The sequence below is a fragment of the Mus caroli genome, chromosome 16 (assembly GCF_900094665.2).
Source record: "Mus caroli chromosome 16, CAROLI_EIJ_v1.1, whole genome shotgun sequence".
Taxonomy (NCBI): domain Eukaryota; kingdom Metazoa; phylum Chordata; class Mammalia; order Rodentia; family Muridae; genus Mus; species Mus caroli.
Genome location: NC_034585.1, coordinates 32,382,926 through 32,403,421, shown reverse-complemented (window position 1 = coordinate 32,403,421; position 20,496 = coordinate 32,382,926). Strand labels below are relative to the sequence as shown.

The 20,496-nt window shown below is 40.7% G+C and overlaps 1 protein-coding gene across 4 annotated transcripts in view; it reads left to right on the top strand.

Moving 5' to 3' along the window:
* Positions 1-20,496, top strand: part of Sec22a (SEC22 homolog A, vesicle trafficking protein) — a 49,648-nt gene that overhangs the window by 4,472 nt on the left and 24,680 nt on the right. For all 4 annotated transcript variants that reach the window (XM_029470635.1, XM_021184866.2, XM_029470634.1 and 1 more), the window contains exons 3-4: positions 10,132-10,295; positions 11,341-11,535. In XM_029470635.1, coding sequence (XP_029326495.1) covers positions 10,132-10,295; positions 11,341-11,535 — 359 coding nt within the window. The remainder of the gene's footprint in view (positions 1-10,131; positions 10,296-11,340; positions 11,536-20,496) is intronic.

The following is a 20,496-nucleotide window of genomic DNA, read 5'->3' as shown; positions in this document are numbered from 1 at the left end:
CTCTGTAGACCAGGCTGGCCTTGAACTCAGAAATCCGCCTGCCTCTGCCTCCCAAGTGCTGGGATTAAAGGCATGCGCCACCACGCCCGGACCCTGACTCGGCCTTTCTATGCTAGGATTAAAGGCATGTGCTACTGTGCCCGGTCTTCATGTGATCTTTACAATCTAGTGGAAGGATGATGGGGATTCTGGAACCATTTACATAGATACAGTTCAAATTTTGAGGGCAGAAATGTTCACTGAATTTAGAGAAGGCCAGGATAGAACCTCAGAGAATGTCCACAATTATTTAGATCACATAACTCTAAAATAATGGGATACTACACTTACCTGGAATTTTGGAAGCTTATGTAGAAAATAACATTGGTGGTAGCGGTTGGATTGAATCTAAAGGAGATCTCAGCCTGCCTCTACTTAGGTGAAGACAAGACCTTGAAGCATTGAAGCATTGTAGGTGGTGGGCATTGTAATGTCCTCTGTCATTCTCAGTTCTGTCTGTTGTAAGGTAGTGCTATAGACATGCCAGAGTTACTGGAGACTTCCTGAAGTGTACATTAATATTGGTAACTACCTGGAATTAAAAAACAAATCTTTCAATTTTTGTTTTGCTGTATCTTCTTAAAAGTAATAGAAATGTACCAAATTTTTACTATGTCCCAATTCTATTTTAATTATGAATTTTAGACTTTATATCATTTCTTCTAATCCTGTCTTATTCTATACCAAGGATTTGATGCCGTTTTCAAACGCAATAATTCAAGAGGGTAAATGAAGAAATGAGATGAAAGGAGTAGATTGAGGGGATAAAGAATTTATTTTAGATTGGTTGGTTCACTGATTAGTTGAATTTTGGCTTAAAATGGCTTTCATATTTACTTCATATATGTGTGTTCATATACATGGCATGCACACTCTTGTACCCCATGGCACATACCACATGTAAAAGTCAGAGTACAACTGCTGGGAATTGACTCTCTCCTTCCACCACATGGGTTTCAGAGATCCAATTCAGGTCGTCAGGCTTGGAGGCAAGTGCCTTTGCCTGCTGAGCCATTTTGCTAGTACACAATTTTTGTGTTTTTCAGACAGTGTCTTACTATGTTCCTTTATCTGGCTTTGAATTTGTGATGATTCTCCTGCCTCTGCCTTCCCTCCTGAGTGCTAGAATTGTAGGCTTGCACCACTGTGCCTGCAATACAATGTTTTATGACAGGTTACAAGTGGAATAAGTCTGATCCAAGAATGCATACATTACATAACTTTTATAACCTGGCATTTAAGAAAAAAAAATCTCTGCATGTTTTTTGTAGTCAAGTATTTAAAAAGGGTTGGAGAGAACTTTCTTAGTTGTAGTTCCAGACAAGAACCTGATTTTATGTATTTTCTCTCATTAATAAAAGGTCCTGTTGGTTGCTTTCTAGTCTTTTGGGATGTGGCAGCAGACTTAGTCTAATATAAATTGGCAATTTATTTGTATTACTTTAGTTTTTTTCTATGACCTTTTTTTCTCCCTGCCCTAAGGCAGATAAAACTCAAGGGCTCTGCAGTGGCAACATCGTGGCACACAGCCACTAGATTGCCCTTCTTTGTCCTGGCCATGCTAAGGATCTCTCTTTCAAAGCCCAGATTTTTACCTGCTTGCTCACTGTCTTCATGTAGAACTTGCTCAACTACTCTTTTTCACCACTTATTAAGATTCTTTAACTATTAAAATTCTTTAATTTGCTCTCTGTAATTGGGTTGTAACTCATTGAGAAAATTGACCCACCACTGCCTAATCTGTTTTAAATATATATTTATTTTTTAATTAAACGTGTATGTGCAGGGGTGTAGGGGCTATATACATGTGGATTTGTGCACATGAGAGCACAGGCCCCCTTGAAGTCCTTGAGAGTTGGTGTTTCAGGCAGTAATGAGCCACCTCTGCGTTAATACGTGCTCCTAATCATAGAGCCTCTCCAGCCCAGCCTAACCTATTTTAAGTCTTCATCTTTTAGTATAATGGTTTTCAAATCTGTATAGAAATTGAGTGTCAAAGTAACAAGTTATAATTGTAGGCTAAGTCACTTAGTACTTCACGCTGAAGTCTAGTTGACCTGACAGAGAAAGACTAGAGGCTTCAAGGGGAAATGCGAGAATAGTAATGTTTAAAATGGAGACAGCTCTTTTCATTTTCTCCCTCTGTGTATGGGGAAAATGATGTTTTTTTCAGACTGCAATGACCCACGGGTCTTTTTGCGGGTAAAGCATGTTCCTCAGTGTGTGGCTGGTCTTGCCCGTATCAGAGCAGCAGCTAAGTGTGAGAGAGAGGGGCCCCCGTTGGCTTTCTGTTGCTGTGATAAACAGCTAAGTGTGAGAGAGGGGGGCCCCGTTGGCTTTCTGTGGCTGTGATAAGCATCATGGTCAGAAACAACCTGGGGAGGAAAGTGGTTGTCTTACTTACACTTGCTGATCACCATCCATTGCTGGGGAGATTTCTGGGCGGGAGCTCCAGCAGGAGCAGGGTCAGAGCCAGAAGTGGTGGCATAGGCTTTAATCCCAGCACTGGGGAGGCAGAGGCAAGCTGACAGCTGATACTAACGTGGCAGGTATTTTAGGAATTTACAGGGTTCCCAGCCATGGAAGTGAGCCTGTTTTCTTCAAAAGGGTTTTTTAGCTTTGGAAAACCTTATTGCTTGGTCTTGTTGTTTGGTCAGAGTGTGCAGTGTTGAGTGTGAGACGACTTAGTTGTGTGATTTTGCATTCCACAGTGATATTACATAATTTTAAAGGAACTAGTATTTCATAAATTAACGAATATACTTTTCTCATGCTGTAATAAATATCTAATGATAACCTTATTACTTTGAAAATGGCTAAAGCAATCATGAAAATTAAATTGTGTCCTCTGAGTCCTTAAAACTCTGTAGTTGGCTTTGGAATTTAAAAAAAAAAATCAGATTGTGTATTTGAGATCTCTTTTAATTTTGAGACATTGATCTTGTGAAAAGACAAATGTCCTTTGGGGACCGGGCCTACCCCACTGTGAATTTTAATGGAACAGTGTTATTACTTAGTTCTTTCTCTGGGAGTTCACTTGAAGTGAGTGAAGGCTGTGGGCTTCCTAGGTTTTCTCCTGCTTGAAGATGCAGTTTCTTTGTATTTATCCCTAAACTACTTTTGGTGGGAAATGCTGTTGAAAGCTTCCTGTCTGTTAGTTTCAGTCACTAGCAGGTCTTTCCTGTCATTCTTTGGTGATAGTTTCTTTCTACAGGAGTTGTAGCTTGAACAATAGCATAATTATTCACCACCTACAACTAGCAGGTACTTTACCTAACAGCTTTAAATTTTGCATGGCTCTGAATGCCTAGTAAGTGGAGTACTTCTCCATTGTGGGCAAAGGCAAGCTTACAATTCACATTAGGTTAAACAAAAAAGCAAAATGTATTATGAAAGCTTGCTTGTCAAATGCTCCGTAGGCAGTCTTTCTTCTGTACAATCTCTTGGCTTTTGTAGATTTTCTGTTCTTCACAGATCGGGAGACATTTACCAGCAGCTGCAAGCCTTAGTGGAGCTGTGTACCTGCCCTCCCTTGATGTCAAGAGCAGGACTTTGACAGGACTACTCATTGTGGGTAGGAAAGAGGGATAGTCACAGCTGACCTAGGCACACTCCAGTACATGTGGCATAAGCAAGGCTATATAATACATGGTGGGTTAGAGGCCTTCCCCCTAGGGAAGAGAAGAAAGGATGCTGGTAGATACCCATAAACAGTACTGTCACTTTACTGGTGTGGAACTTCCGATGGAAAGAAAGTCCCATCAAGTCATAAAGCCAAGGAACAGTAGAGCAGAACCCCAGCCTTGCCTTCTGCCTTCATGGTCCACATTATCTCCCAGATTTATGCCCTTCCCCTTTTGTGACCATGTGTGTTCCCAATCTCCCTAATTCTTTTAACTTTTTATGGAGAGAGAAATTGACCAGGTTAAAAAAAAAAAGTAAGTGAGGTCCCTTTTTTCTTTATTGTTGAGTAATGAAGTGTCTGTGTGAAGCCTAAATTTGATGGGACAGCAACCAAGCTACTTGGGAGGGATCGCTGTCCCCCCAATTTCCCTGCTTGCCTTATTGCCAGCCTCACATCACCTCTGCTCCTTATTCTGGCAAACGTGTGGCTGTCAGCAGCATGTCTGTTGAGTAGACTCAGGAGCTGACCTCGGAAGCACAGCACTCTTCTTTCACAGTTCCTGTGGGAAGATAGTATTCACAGCTCTGACAATGTGATCGACGCTCTCTCCTTACCACTCTCAAAGACGCCTTTCTCTTTCTAAGTTGACATTGCCTGGTATGCTGCATACGAATAAACATTTTTTATATTTAATGAGACTAAAAGGCTAAAATAGGTCTTTTACTCATGGACTGATTTAACTCATGATTTGGTGCTCTCATTAGTGAGTAGTTGAAAGCCCGCTGTGTGAGAGGAGGGTAAGTGAAGAGGTAGGAAGTCTTGCTGCAGCGCTGTACACTGCTGACCCTCAGTGGGTTCTCCCCCACTTTCCCACTGAGGGGGCAGCCTTGAGTTGTTAGTTTATTTTGTATTGGATACATCTATAGGACAATAGGTCCTATACTAAACATAACCAGCAGTGAACAAAAGGTGTGCCTGCTTTTATATTGTCAAATTATTTTAATATTTAAAAGATTATTTTAGTAAAATTTTTGTGAAAGTTTTTATTTCAGAGGTACTATTTTTTTTCTAATACTTGGCAACTTTTACACAGAGTTTATGCTACTAGAGAGATTTCCTGCACCCAGGAAAGCATTTATGGGGGAATATAGCTATAAAGAATAAGAAGACTTTTTATGTGTGATGGTATAATTGAAGAATGAAAATAATATATGTAATATTATTATCATGTCATTTAAAATTGCTATATATTTTGTCATTTAGCTTGGAATGCTGTGTGTGTGTGTGTGTGAGAGAGAGAGAGAGAGAGAGAGAGAGAAAGAGAGAGAGTGTGTGTGTTGTATTAAATAATTGTTTCAAGTAAATCTTGGGTAATTGTATTTCGGGCTCTTGGAAGTCAAGGACCTTGTCTTTGACATTAACCCTTACATCGTGACATGCTTGGCCACTGGTGTTCTGTGATCTGCAGAGAAGGAACGCTATCACCTTTACTGTGTATTTATATAGTGCAAACGGCTGTCAGTACTTAATTGGTTGTATGTAAAGTTTGACACATTGTATCTTAAATTATATGTCAGAAAAGTTTTATGTCCAAAATCACTCATTTAGGAGTCATTTATGGTGACATATGCTAGAGTTAGCTTTTTAGCAGTGTGATTAGAAAGAGCATAGCCCTGGTCCAGAAAGCTGTGTGTCTTTCGACCTCACTTACTCTGTATACACTTGATCCTCAAAGGACTAAGTTCCTAAAGTCTGACCTGGGGAGAAGACCAAAGGAAGTTTGGTTAAGTTTCTTGGCCAGAAGAAAGGTGAGGCTAGAAATGCCAACTATTGGAACTAAAGCCCAGAAACAGAGAGGAATTAAAACTTATAAAAAAGAAAATTGGAGGGAGCTGGAGAGATGGCTTAATGGTTAAGAGTGCCCACATGGTGGCTCACACCCACCCATAACTCCAGTTCCAGGTGATCTGATGCCTTCTGACCTCTGTGCTAACCAGACACACAACATAATGCACACATGCACATGCAGGCAAAATACTCACACGTGTTAAATTTTCCTTTTTAAATCGACAGGGTATGGTGGCATATGCTTGTTATTCCAGGATCAGTAGGCTAAGGCCAGAAGGTTTTGAGTACGTGGCCAACCTGGGCTACAAAGAGTTCAAGGTTCTGTTTGAAAAACCATGTGGTGGTGCATGTCTTTTCATCTCAGCATAGGGTGGGGTGGGGTCAGTGGGAAGAAGCAGTAGCAGGTGGATCTCTGAGTTTGAGGCTAGCTTGTTCTACATAGTGAGTTGTAGGCTGAGAGGGTTAGAGGGAAGAAGGAGGGGAGAGAAGGGGGGGAGGAGGAAGGGAGAAAAGGAGAGCAAGAGAAGGAAAATGTAAATTCACAAGTTATCCTCAGTGGGGGCTGAGAGATGGCGCTTGCTTCACAACCATGGGGAGCAGAGTTTGGATGCTAGCCCCTGCACTCTAAGCCCTGCATCCCCAAATACCTGTAACTCCAGGTCCGAGGGAGATGACTCCCTTTTCTGGTGTCTTTGTGCATAGGCATGCACACCTGAACACATGTGTACATAGACTCGTACAGACACAGACATACACAAATAAATCTTTAAAAAAGTATACTCAGTGGACGGAGGGTGTGGCTGAAACTCTAGGTTTGATCCTCAGTACCGCATAAACCAGGTATTCAGGGAGGTGGAAGCAGGAAGATCAGAGGTTCAAAGTCATCCTCAGCTGTGTAAAAGTTTAAACAACCTGGGATATGGGAGAGCCTGTGTTTTACAAAAATAAAAAAACAAAAATCAAAAAATGAAAAACATTATGCTTAAGTTAGAGAAAAGAGAGCATATCCATTGACAGTGCACACACACACATACACTAACAGTGATGAAGGGAGCAGCATCAAGACTGCAGATTTATATGGTCATCTGTGGGTACTCACTGCAGTAGCACACCTTTGATGCTACTACCATTGATGGCCTCGGAGGTTATCCCTGGTTTTGGATATGTTGCAGATAAATTGTCCTGAAATGGTACAGTGACTGGCAGAGTAGATGTTTTCCTCAGGGACTCACTGAGACTGCTTTGTGCAGACACTGCTAGGCTGTAAACAAGTGAATGGTGCCTATGTGGCTCTTCTTTATCTGTTAAATTGTTGAGTACTCATTATGTACGAGACCCAACGTTTCAGGAGCTAAGAATACAGTGGTGAGCAATCCGAGACCATCCCTGCTGTCCTAGAGTACAGCTATCAGTGAGAGAGACGTTGCAGAATGCAAATATGTAAATGTACACTTACAGCTTGAGCTAGTTGATGGGTAATTACAGCTGCTATGCTATGACCATAAGGGTGGGTTCACTTTAGGTCAGAAGTTCTCAACCTTCCCAGGGCTGTGACCCTTCAATACAGTTCCTCATGTTGGGTCACCTCATGGGTGATCCCCAACCATAAAATTACTTGTTTGATACTTTATAATTGTAATTTTACTAGTGTTTTGAATTGCAGTGTAAATATCTGATATGCAGGATATATGATATGAGACCCATAGGTCGAGAACCACTGTTTTAGATCAATGCATTCTGCAAAGGCCTTTAAGAATAGGTGGGTGAGGAGACTTTAGCCACTTCAGATTTGGAGTACAGGGGGAGTGGAGAAGATAGTGTTCTGGAATCTTCTTGGGATGGGATTGACTGGGCTGGGAGTAGGTTGGCATCCTTAAAGCTCTGAAACAGGCCTCTGTGGCTGGAATGCAAAGAGGGAGGAAGAGAGTTGCAAAAGATGAAGTGACAAATTAGAAAGGTTTCCTAGCATGAGGATGTGTGTGTGTGTGTGTGTGTTTAAAGTCCTTAAGTCTCATTGCTCTTCATGTAAGTGGGAAAAATCAAAACAAACCAAACAAAACCCTTACACTGATCTGTGACTGAAATCAAGTGAAAAAATTGATAAATGAAAGTTGATGTGTTTTAGAAAGATTATAGACTCTGGAGCGAAATGTTTTTCCCAGTCTTGGTTCGTCATGCTGGGGTTCAAATGCAGGGCTTTGCATATGCTAGACAAGTACGTTTCCAGCTGAGCTACATCTGCAGCCACACCTTCTCTGCTTGTTAATCACGTGGCCTTGGGTTAGTTAGTTGACTTCTCTGAGGCTCTTCATTTGCAGAATGGATCTACTCTTACCTCCTCCCTCCTCCCTTTTTAAAGCACAGTGTTTGTATATAGACCATGAACCAAGCAAAACTGGTGGGTGCAGACAGCATGCTTGTAGTGATGGTAAGAATCTCTGTCTGGCCCTACAATAACTGAAAAAGCAATTATTCTTATTATAAATGTAGATTAACAGAGCTGGCATGGACAGTTAGGAAGCTGGTTTTCATTTCAGAGAAAGAATTATAAGCCTAAATTTACTATGAAAGTCAACTGTCGAATGCTTTATAGCCAGTTCAGAGAGTATCATACAAGTAGATGATGTCCTGAAAATGCCAACATATAATCTTTAAAACAAAAATAGGGTTTTCTGTATTTCTCACCAAATTTTCCAGTTAAATTTAGCACAAACAAGATTTGCCATAAACTATGTATGCGCTAGGTGTCTGTGGCTTGTTGAATTATTCATGAAGAGAGAAGTATAGCAAAACTGACATAATACAAAAAATGTGGTCCAAAAATTTTTCAGTCACATTATTAAATGATAATGAAATAACTTGTGTTTCACTAGTGGGGAGTTCTGAATGGATGGAAGCCAATTACTCACTGTGTCCAAGTTCTTCAAACTGTTGTGGAGTTTATCCAAATGCTAATGACAAGGCAAAGAATTTTGACAATGACGAAGTATTTTGAGATTAGAAATCACTTGAGAAAATACATTTTAGACTGTTCTTTGTGGCACCTGATTGTAATCCTAGCAATTTGGAATCTGAGACGGAAGGATCAGAATTCGGAGGCCACCCTGAGCTAATAAATTCAAGACCAGCTCAAGACTAGTTTGGTTTCTGTAGCTAGCAATCCTGATTCAGTGCCTCCCCCCGCCCCACGCCATCCTACCCCACCAAAAGGACAAAAACAACAAAATACTGACCTTTGATTAAAATACTAAGTTTTAGAAAAATTCTATATGCTATATAGTTAGAGTTTTTTTTAATTAATGATTCTTGAGAAGGCATACAGTTGCCTTGGTGAACACCCCCCCACTCACACACACACACATATGTGTGTGTATGTGTGTGTGTGTGTGTGAATGTAGGTGTATGTGTGTAGAAAACAAATGTTTTATAAAACAAATATTCCAGTTTCTTCTTGTTCTTCTTGTTCTTCCTCCTCCCCCATTCTTCACAAAAATTTTCTAACATTAATTTTATATCCTACTAATAAGTTGCAGCCGTAGAAATTTTACAAAAATGACTATTTTTGTAAAATGACTATTTATCAAGTGGAATTGTAGAATATAGAAAGGAGTTTCAGGGTCCTGTAATAAGTTGAGTCTAGTCTTGCTACAGTGTGAACTACACTATAAAAGATACAAAGAGAGTTAGGAGCATGGCTTGCCCAAGGGGAGGCAGATGGAGTACCTATGGACAGAGGAGGTAATAAGAGAGATCAGTACATAGTCCATTCTCCCTCTCCTTTTGAAAATTGAATCATGAGAACATACTTACTCCAAAAGTTAAATGAAAAGAAGGTCTGGGTGCCGGAGAGATGGCTTAACAGTTAAGAGTGCTTTTTGCCATACAACCATGATTACTGGTGTTTGAATTCTAGCACCCACACATGACAAGCCCGGTGCTCTACACATGCCTGTAATCCTAGTTCCAAGAAGAGTGGAGACACAAGGGTTGCTGAGGCTTGCTGACTTCCAGTGACTGTCTCAAAGGAATAAGTGGAAAGTGACAGAGGGGGACTTTGACACCTTCTGGCCTCTGAGCATGCACAGGGATGCGCACCAACACACACACACACACACACACACACACACACACACACACACACACACAGAAGGAGGGGAGAGAGAGACTGAGACCACATTATTAGAAGAGAAGTACACTGGTATGGATCAATACAGATTGCTGTGATTAGTAGTATATAACACACAAGTGAGAGCCACAGCCTGGATGCTGTGTTGACTTCCTGTTCCTGGTCTATACCATCTATGTGATCTGTACAATAAAAGGATACGTAGGTGACTCATTAATCAGTGAATTTATGTTTCCACCTGCTTGGATGTTTACGTATGTGTGTGCTTTTCTCCTTGCTTTCTGTTCCATAATGAGATCTAGATGCATACACATCCATAACTTTGGATAGTGTTATATGTTGGTTCCTTTAAAGTTGCTGGAATATATAATAAATGTTAATATCTTCATTGATACTGTAGCAGCAGTTTATAGTGTATAGAATCAGTCTTGTGAAACAAGGAATTACCTTGATTTAATTTGAGATTTTAAAACCAATGTTTTCTACACTGTAGTTTCATTAGCTCTCTGGGAGTGAGCTACATGATGTTGTGCAGTGAGAATTATCCAAATGTTCTCGCCTTCTCTTTCCTGGATGAGCTTCAGAAGGAGTTCATTACTACTTATAACATGATGAAGACAAATACTGCTGTCAGACCATACTGTTTCATTGAATTTGGTAAGGGCCTGGCTTTGTTTGTTTGTTTTATTCTTTGTACTTTTCTTATTACCCTGTCTCTGGTCAAATTTACATCTAATATTGGGAGTAAGGGAGAAACTTCTGCAACCTTGATTTTGATAGAATAATTGGCAAAAGATCTATAGTTCTTAATTTAGATGTCTATTAGGACAAAAATGTGTTTGCATTGTGAAGGAGATTGTGATGATTAGTCCAAAGAACGACTCCCAGAGGACACACTCTCAATGAAAAATTTACTCCCTTTTGTGTTTATGTGCTAATCTTTTATAGTCTATTTAATGTAGAACAGGGGTTGCCAAATGCTTGCTAGAAAAGATCCGAGAGCACATATTTCAGATTTTAAAGGCCTTCCAGTCTCTGCCACAACTACTCAGCTCTGATATTGCAGCTTGGAAGCCGCCACAGGCAATACATAAATGAATGAGCATAGTTATTGTCTAATAAAACTTTATTTACAAAAGCAGCAGTTTAGATTTGGCCTATGGGCAGTAGTTTGCTCAACCAGAAAAGTTTGGCCAAAGTTATGAATTTCTTTATATAGAAAGAAGGGAAATCGTAAAAGTAAAATTCTGCTTAGAAGATATTTAGGAAATCTCTTTTATTGATTCTTTTAAACCTACTCTTCAGAACATACTATCTAATGGTGTAAAAAATAAGAAAACAGTTCTAAAACACATTGCTTGTAGTGTAATTTGTATGTAATTACAGCTGATAACAGATTGAGTATTTTGTGAGATAAGGATATAAAAATTAAGGCAATGGTTGATAACTAAAGCTCTTTTCTTTTTGCTTTTTGTATTTCCTTGAAGTCTATACTTAGATCGGTAGGCTCTAGTTCTAGTACCTTAATGCTAGGATTTACTGTTGAGAGTGCTAAACAGAAGTAATATTGGAAGTCCCAGGACAAACTAAATAGTTTTGAATAACAAATTTAACTTTATGAAATGTATGTCCATAAACATCACACTTTAAAATGATTTAATTAACAAATGACTGCAAGGAAACTTATTTTTATTTTACATAGATAACTTCATTCAGAGGACCAAGCAGCGATATAATAATCCCAGGTCTCTTTCAACAAAAATAAATCTGTCTGACATGCAGATGGAAATCAAGCTGAGGCCCCCTTATCAAATCCCAATGTGTGAACTGGGATCAGCCAATGGAGTCACATCTGCATTTTCTGTTGACTGTAAAGGTGCTGGTAAGATTTCTTCTGGTGAGTTCTGGATCTCAATTATTTTATTAAATTTTTTAAAGATAAAACAAAGGAACACTTGAAAATGAATTGCTTTACTCTAGTGTTTTAAATCAACTACATGAGAGAATATGGAAGTTCGAAGCAACCCATTTTCCCAGTTGCTATAAAGTAGGCTACTGAAGACGTGACTTCTGGAAGGTACCTTCAAATGACAATCTCAGAAGATTTCTTTGTAAACATTTTTCGGAACGTAGGCCTGAGAAGTACTTTCCATCCTATCAATAGGGCTATGTTTAGTCTACGTGTCTTTCTTAAGTACAACTGTAAGGTTGTGGTGCTTATCTACGCAGTGTCTCCTCCCAGACAGAGTACACGGGGCTTAACAGTTGGGACAGGATGAAGCTTTTCCTTAGAATGGAAACCTCACTGTTTCATAGAAGTACAGTATGCTGTTATTGGACTACTTCTTAAAATTTTCCTGTGGCTTAAGGTGATGTCTGCTTCCATATAGTGCCTGCTGGTGTGTCTTAGGTTCTGTCATCTCCTTAGCTGAAACAGCAGTTATGTCCTTTCTGTGCTGCTAGGCTGATTTGTTCATGTTCAGTTTCTTAAGACTTTTTTGTCATTTTGACATCTTCCCCCGTGGTGGTTTGAATATGCTTGGCCTAGGGAGTGGCACTATTAGGAGGTATGGCCTTGTTGGAGGAAGTTTGTCACTTTGGGGGTGGACTTTGAGACCCTTTTCCTACCTTCCTGGAAGTCAGTCTTCTTCCTGGTGACCTTCAGATGAAGATGTAGAACTCTTAACTCCTCTGGCACCATGCCTTCCTGCATGTTGCCATGCTCTAGCCTTGATGATAGTGGACTGAACCTTTGAACCTGTAAGCCAGCCCCAATTAAATGTTATCTTTTATAAGAGTTGCCTTGGTCATGGTGTCTCTTCATAGCAATGGAAACCCTAAGACAGACGTTGGTACAGGGACTGGAGTATTGCCATGATAGGCCCTGCCATGCTTTTGTTTAGAGAAATGTGCATTTGGGGGTTTGGGGAAGTAGTGGGGCTTAATGGACCATCCTAGTAGGAATATAGAAGATATTGGTGCTGAGGATAATTTGAACTGTGTAGACCTGGCCCAAGATGTTTCAGTGGAGGAAAATTTTAGTATGTGGCCTAGAGAGACTGTTACTGAGATATTTTGGTGAAGAATGTGGCTGCTTTTTACTGTTGCCTGAAGAGTCTACCTGAGGCCAAGGTAAAGAGATTTCCAATCAATTGCTTTGACAAAGTAAGTTTCAAACACTCTGGATAAATGTGGTTACTGAAGTTCACTCTTTGAAAAGCATTTTGATGAAAATGAGCAAATTGAAAAAGGAAAAATATAAAATGTATGGTTCAAAGAATAAAGGGGTACCAGGAAGTGGAATGGAGCTGAATCCTGTGTTCCAGGAGATAAACAGATTAAAGGAGTGGTGACTTGGGGCAAGATTCCACCCAGCTAAGCTTACTGTTTATGCTTTTGCACCTGAACAAGGAACGGTTATATCTAGATGTTATTATTACCTGGTTATTGTTTCCATTTGGACTTTTAATCTGGAGTGAACTGCAATCTAGAAATGAAGTGCACAATAGTAATGATCTAGATCTGGAGACTAGAAGATCTGGCTCTGGGGGAATAGTGACCATGAAAAAGCTTCAGCCCAGGCATGGTGGTACAGGTCTTTAATCCTAGCACTCAGGAGACAGAGCCTTGCAGATTTCTGAGTTCAAGGTCAATCTACAGAGCAAGTTCCAGGACAGCCAAACTTAGGCAGTGAAGGAGTTGGAAAACAGAAAGCTGGTGATAATATAATAGAAAAAGGGGGCCATGTTCCAGTTCCAGCAAGCAGCAGAACTGGACAGTTTCAACCATGTGGCTCTGGCTTTAGAGTCAAGAATAGAAGGAACTACTGGGACAATTGATGCTGGTTAGCTGGAGCTAAGAAATTAGTGGTGATTAAGAAGAGACTAGCATTACTGAGGTAAGATCTTCTGGGAAGTGTTTTCTGATAGCACAAAGAAGCTGTGTTCCAGAGATAGCTAAGGTTGTACCTTGTGCTTCATCTGGACTTGGTAATATATAAGAATCATCCAGGTGGTACTGGTTTTGACAGCTTGAAGGGGTCAATGAGAGCAGCTGAGGCTTGGCACTGTGAGAAGCCAGGGAAGGCCATTGGTGAAGGTGTAGCCTCAGTTGAAATTGAAACCTAGACTGAAGGGGTCTTACAAAGAAGTTGAGGCTTGATACCATGAAGGGAGCCTATTGGTGAAGCCACAACAGAAGACTCTAGTGAATTGAGATGTCAGTATCATGGAATGGTGATCACTAAGAACAGCAGCAACAGTGGAGTGGAGTCAACCAGAGCCTAGAGTGCTACAGAGGGCAGAGCTGGAGAAATGACCCAATCTCCTTTGATGAGCCCAGAAGATAATGTGTGCATCCCAGACATTGGAAAAAGAAACTGTGAAAGTGCCTTGGATACCCAAGATGTTAGAGATGCCAGAGCCTTTGGAATATCTGCTAAGGAAAACTGCTAATAGGGAGTGGGACCAACCAAAGAGAAAGAATTGTGTTAGTACTAAGGAGCTGCCAAACTGATTTCCAGAGTGGTTGTACCAGCTTGCCATCCCACCAGCAACGGAGGAATGTTCCTCTTTCTCTACATCCTTGCCAGTATTTGCTGTCACTTGAGTTTTTGATCTTTGCCATTCTGACTGGTGTGAGGTGGGATCCCAGGGTTGTTTTGATTTGCATTTCCCTGATGATTAAGGATGTTGAACATTTTTTAGATGCTTCTCAGCCATTCAGTATTCCTCAGTCGAGAATTCTTTGTTTAGCTCTGTACCCCATTTTTAAATAGGGTTATTTGGTTTTCTAGAGTCTAACTTCTTGAGTTCTTTGTATATATTAGATATTAGCCCCCTCTCAGATTTAGGATCGGTTAAGATCTTTCCCCAATCTGTTGGTTGCCTTTTTGTCCTATTGACAGTGTCCTTTGCCTTACAGAAGCTTTGCAATTTTATGAGGTCCCATTTGTTGATTCTTGATTTTAGAGCACAAGCCATTGGTGTTCTGTTCAGGAAAATTTCCCCTGTGCCCATATCTGTTGGGAACAAAATAAAGTGGGGGGCCCTGAAGGGGGGCCCAGGGAGAAGTGGGATAGGAAAAAGATGCCCACACCCCACCAGAGTTTCCCTATTCTCTGGTCAGTCAGGCGTGGGGGGGCTGCTATCTACCCTATCCACTCATCCCTGGGTGGGCATTCCTCTATCCCACTCTTCAGGGGGTGGACAAGGGCAGCCCTGCCTGGGAACTTCCCTCCCCCAAGCTATTTTGCTAAAGCCACCAGGGTTGTGGGAGAAAGGGAAGAGGGAAGAAGTTCCCAACACTGACCAGAGTGTGCAGTGGAACTTGAAGAAGTAGAGCAGAGACTCTATGGTTTTAGAGCTTTATTATAGAAATGCAGGGGAAAGAGAGAAGGTAGAAAGGAGGGAGGGAGGGAGGGAGGGAGGGAGGGAGAGAGAGAAAGAGAGAGAGAGAGAAGAGAGAAGAGAGGAAAGAAGACGACAAAGAGAAAGGGAAGAGGAGAGAGAAGTGAGAGAAGAGGGAGGTGAGAGGACAAAGGAATAAGAGAGTGAGGTGGGGGTTGAGCACCCCTTTTTATGGTCTTCACTGTTGCTAGGTAACTGGGGAGGAGTTTAGCCTGAAAGTCATAAGCTTGGGCCATTGCTTACATGACTACTGACCATGCTTCTCTTGTGGGGGCTGTGGGAGGTGGTACCTTAGGCAGGGGCCGGAGTTCCAGGAGCATGAGGGAGCGCCTACCGTGTCATGTAGGTAAATATGACCATCGGGGTTCAGACCTCAGCTCGACTGGAAACCAGCCTGCAGTTCCCCACACATATCTTCGAGGCTCTTCCCCACAGCACTACCACTCCAGAAGACGCTCCAACTTGCAATAACATGCTCCACTATGTTCATAGCAGCCTTGTTTATAATAGCCAGAAGTCCCTCAACAGAGGAATGGATACAGAAAATGTGGTACATTTACACAGTGGAGTGATACACAGCTATTAAAAACAATGAATTTATGAAATTCTTAGACAAATGGAGGATATCATCTTAAGTGAGGTAACCCAGTCACAAAAGAGCACACATGATATGCACTCACTGATGTTGCGCTCACCTTGTCCGGCAAGGAAAAACGCAACATGGTCGGATTCTTCTCAACAGCTTTATTCCAGGAATGCCTCGATGCTATGGGAACCCCGGGAACCCAGGGAGGACTGCTTATATACACCCCAGCACTGGGGAGGGCTATGTGTCCTCCTGGGATTGGTCAGTCTGCCGGCACTTTAATTTGCATGCACCCGCTCTGGAGGGGTTGGCACCAGATTCGGGCTAGAGCCTGCGCAGTGGTGGAAGGTGTACTGGAGACCGGCGCCATTTTAGGCACCAGCTGCCTACACACTGATAAATGGATATTAACTCAGAAGCTCAGATACCCAAGATACAATTTGCAAAACACATGAAACTCAAGAAGGAGGAAGACCAAAGTGTGGTTACTTCGATCCTTCTTAGAAGGGGAAACAAAACACCCATGGAAGGAGTTACAGAGACAAAGTGTGAAGTAGAGACTGAAGGAATGACCATCCAGAGACTGGCCCACCTGGGGATCCATCCCATAAACAACCACCAAACCCAGACACTATTGCGGATGCCAACAAGAGCTTGTTGACAGGACCCTGATATAGCTCTCTCCTGAGAGGCTCTGCCAGTGCCTGACTAATACAGAAGTGGATGCTCACAGCCATCCATTGGGTGAAGCACAGGGTCCCCATTCTTCTAGTCCCCATGAAGGAACTAGAGAAAGTACCCAAGGTGCTGAAGGGGTTTTCAGCCCCATAGGAGGAACAACAGTATGAACCAACCAGTACCCCCAGAGCTCTCAGGGAATAAACCATCAATCAAAGAAAACACATGGTGGGACTTATGGCTCTAGCTGCATAGGTAGCAGAGGATGGCCTAGTAGACCATCAATGGGAGGAGAGGTCCTTGGTCCTGTGAAGGTTCAATGCCCCAGTGTAGGGAAATGCCAGGGCCAGGAAGCAGGAGTGGGTGAGTTGGTGAGCAGGGGGTGGGGGGAGATAGGGGATTTTTGGAGGGGAAACCAGGAAAGGGGATATCATTTGAAATTTAATAAAGAAAATATCTAATAAAAAAATAAAATATATTCTAAAAAAAAAAAGAAAAAGAAAAGAATTGTGCAGTTAACATAGATGAAAGAAGTTGGAGATCTGAAGAGAGCTTTGACATCAGACATGGAGATGCTGAGTTTGGAGTTTGCCTGGCTGGCTTTTGGTCTTTGGATCAGTATTTTCTCACTATGATGTTTTGGAATGGTAATGTGTATCATGAGATGTTGGAGGTATGTGATTTGCTTTTGTAAATTTTGATTTCATAACAGATCATAGTTAAATGATTGGATAAGTATCAGAAGAGACTTTGAACTTTTAACATTGTTGAGGCTGTTATAGACTATGAGACTATTGAAGTTGTATTATACTATGGCTAGGTATGGCCTCCATAGACTTTTGTGTTTGAACAAGCCTGTGGAGGCCAGGGGGTAAAATGTGATTTGAATATGCTGTCCCAGGAATGGCACTGTTAGACGGTGTCGCCTTAGTGAAGAAAGCTGTCACTTGGAGTAGGCTTTGAGACACTTTTCCTAGTTGCCTAGAAGTCAGTCTTCTTCCTAACAACTTTCAGATGAAGATGTAGAACTCTCAACTCCTCTGGCACCATGCCTGCCTGGATGCTGTCATGCTCCTGCCTTGATAATAATGAACTGAACCTCTGAACCTGTAAGCCAGTCCCAATTGCATGTTGTCCTTATAAAGAGTTGCCTTGGTTGTGGTGTATCGTCATAGCAATGGAAACCCTAAGATATGGGATGAATATTTAAGTAACTTGTAAGAAGAAAGCATTGAATATACTATTTTATTTTCTTGGTACAAAACTAGTCAGAATGGGGATAGAGAGAGGCCCAACATTTAGTAGCACTGGTTGCACTTCAGAAGGCCTGGGCTTGATCCCCAACAACCACACGATGGCTCACAACCATTTGTAACTGTAGCTTCCAGTGGATCTGATCCTTGGGCACCAGACATATAAATGGCACACAGACAGACATGCAGACAAAACACGTGTACACATAACTTTCATTTAAGTTAAAATATATTTGTTTAGTATATATTCAAAGGGCTCAAGCAGACTTAATTTAAAAGCCAGCCCCACAGCCTGCAATAGAGTCTATATAGACTCTGAGGAGAGGACAGACTGTCTGAGACGGTCAGGTACTTTGACAGCATTGTTCATACATTGTTCAAATTTGTTTTCTGGCAAATTACATTGTTTGTTGTTAAACAAATCTCTCAATTCTATGATAAATTTTCCATGGCCATGATGTGTTATGCTTTTTATATGCTATCAGGTCCAATTTGCTAAAGTTTTGCTGATAATTTATAGTGTCTTACTGAAGGAATTGATTTCTAGCTTTCCTTTTTTATAATGGCCATGTTTGTTTTTACTATCTGTGCACAGCTGACGTGAGAAAGTACACTGGAGGGTTTTCCCACTTCTTCTACATTTTTGGAAAATGTTTTGTAGGACATAGCAATAAATCCTCAAATACTTTTGTCTGGGGAAGTTTTAAATTCGTTCTTTCCTAGGGCCAGGGCTGCTCAGCTTTTCTCTTTCTTCTTAGTGAGCCTTTGCAGGTTTTTTGTTTGTTTGTTTTTTAAAATGGAATCTGTTCATTTTTTTTTCAGGTTTTGGATTTTTGGTGTACCATACATATTTCTTTACACCTTTATTTTCCATAGAATTACAATTATGCCTTTCTCATTACTGATATTAGTAATTTTTTTCTTTTGCTCTTTTCTCCTAATATATAAAAATTGATCACTTTTATTGATTTCCTTAGGAATTTTACTTTTATTGATGTTTTATTTTCTATTTTATTAACATGTTCTGCTTATTGCTTCCCATTTTCTGCTTACCTTGGGTTTCTGTGCTTTTATTTTCTGAGATTTGGAGCAGTTTGAGATCTTCTTTTCTAATATGAGCGCTTGCTGTTCCATATCTCAGTCTCAGTAGCAGTTTAGCTACATCCTATAGATTTTATCATACTGCATTGTCCTTTCAGTCTGCTTATTATGTAGTTTTATTTAGGCATTTTCAAGTGTCTATTGATTTTTAATTCTATTGTGTTCAGAGGATAAATTTTATTTGACTTGAGTATTTTTAAATTTATGTAGACATGATATTTTCCCCAGAAAATAGCCTGTCTTAGTCATTCTCTTCTGCTTATTTTAATTTCCTGCTGTTGGTTTCTGGCACTTTAAAACTCCACTAAGAGTCACTTAGATTATGGTACCTGAGGTTGGTGAAATCTGTTGTGTCTTTTCTGATTTGCTGTCTGCTTCAGTCATTCTCTGAGAGACAGGTATTGCAATTTCTGCACTTCTGAGTTTATATCTTTCTCATTTTTGGGTGATGAGTTTTGATATTATGTATTTTTTTCAGATTTAATTCTTTGCTGTATGTGTATGAGTGTTTTGCCTGCATGAATGTCTGTGCACCACATGCATGTTTGCTGTCTACAGAGAGGAGTGTTGGATTGCCTAGAACTGGAGTCATGTAAAGTTGTGAGCCTCCATCCTCTGCAAGAGCAGCAAATCCCCTTAACCACTGAGCCCTGTCCGCAGCCTGTAGAGCGTGTGATGTGCTCTCTTGGTGTTGGTTCTTTCACCGTGTTAGAGTCTTTGTCCTAGGGTGCATCAAGCTTTGGAATCTTTATAATACGGATGCTATATTAAAATTAACATTAGTAGTAGCCCTGTTGTCTTTCTCTTTGTGTCCTTATGGTTAAATGGTGTTTTAATGCCCTTTTATGGAAGCATCATGTATGTGAAGGGCATCAGAATCTCTAACTTCTTGTTTGTATTTGATGCTGTCTGCACCCAGCAGGATATCAGTCACTATGGTGCAGCCATCACTTTCTACAGTGACTGGTGACATGTTGATTTGTTCATTGCTCTTTGTGTTGACTTATTTTTCCTACCTAAGGCAACACTTTCACATATTTGATAAATTTGAGAAGCATATCAGGAAATGCTATACTGTCAGCCTTCTTTTTCCCAATAACCCTCTGGTCTACCTGGATGAGAGTTGGGCTAATAAAAGTCACAGTGAAGAAATACCTTTAAACCAGTCTAATAGATTAACAAGCCGGCCTGCTGGACTGTTTGCAGTCATCATTTAACCAGAAGTAGTTCTGTGTTTTTGTGTATCTGCATGGTCTTAGAGACCTCATTTTAATGATCATATTAACTTATGAGCTCAGGTCTTATCTTAGGCTATGTCAGAGCACACTGGCTGAATATTATTGCTTGTGGCTGCAGCATATATATTTTAAAATAACTGCTCTGCAGTGGTTCCTCATGTTTTTAGTAATATGTGTAATTGTTGACCTTTAGAGGTCAGCTGTTCACACGGGTAGAACTTGCTTGCTTTTAGGATGATAAATGTCTTTTCCCCCTTTTCCTTAGTGTCAGTGCAGGTGAGGGTGGGTGGTTTAGCAGTGTGTAACTAGCATGCTACATATAGTTGTGGGTGGGAGGGTTGTTAGATTTTGTCATGTTTAATACTATCCCTTAGCTCTTAGGCCTAGTTAGTGCCCAAAATCTTTAATTTTTAAGTAAATATAGAAAACATGACTCAGTTGAGTCTTTTTTTCTTTTCCTTCCTTCCTTTTATTTCTTTCCTTTCTTTGTTTTCTGATAGTACAGATCTGGATGGAATTCGTAGAGGCATGTTGCTTGCTGTCAGAGTAACTAAGTTAAGTCTCCATTATTATTTTCTCTCTCTTTTTTTTTTT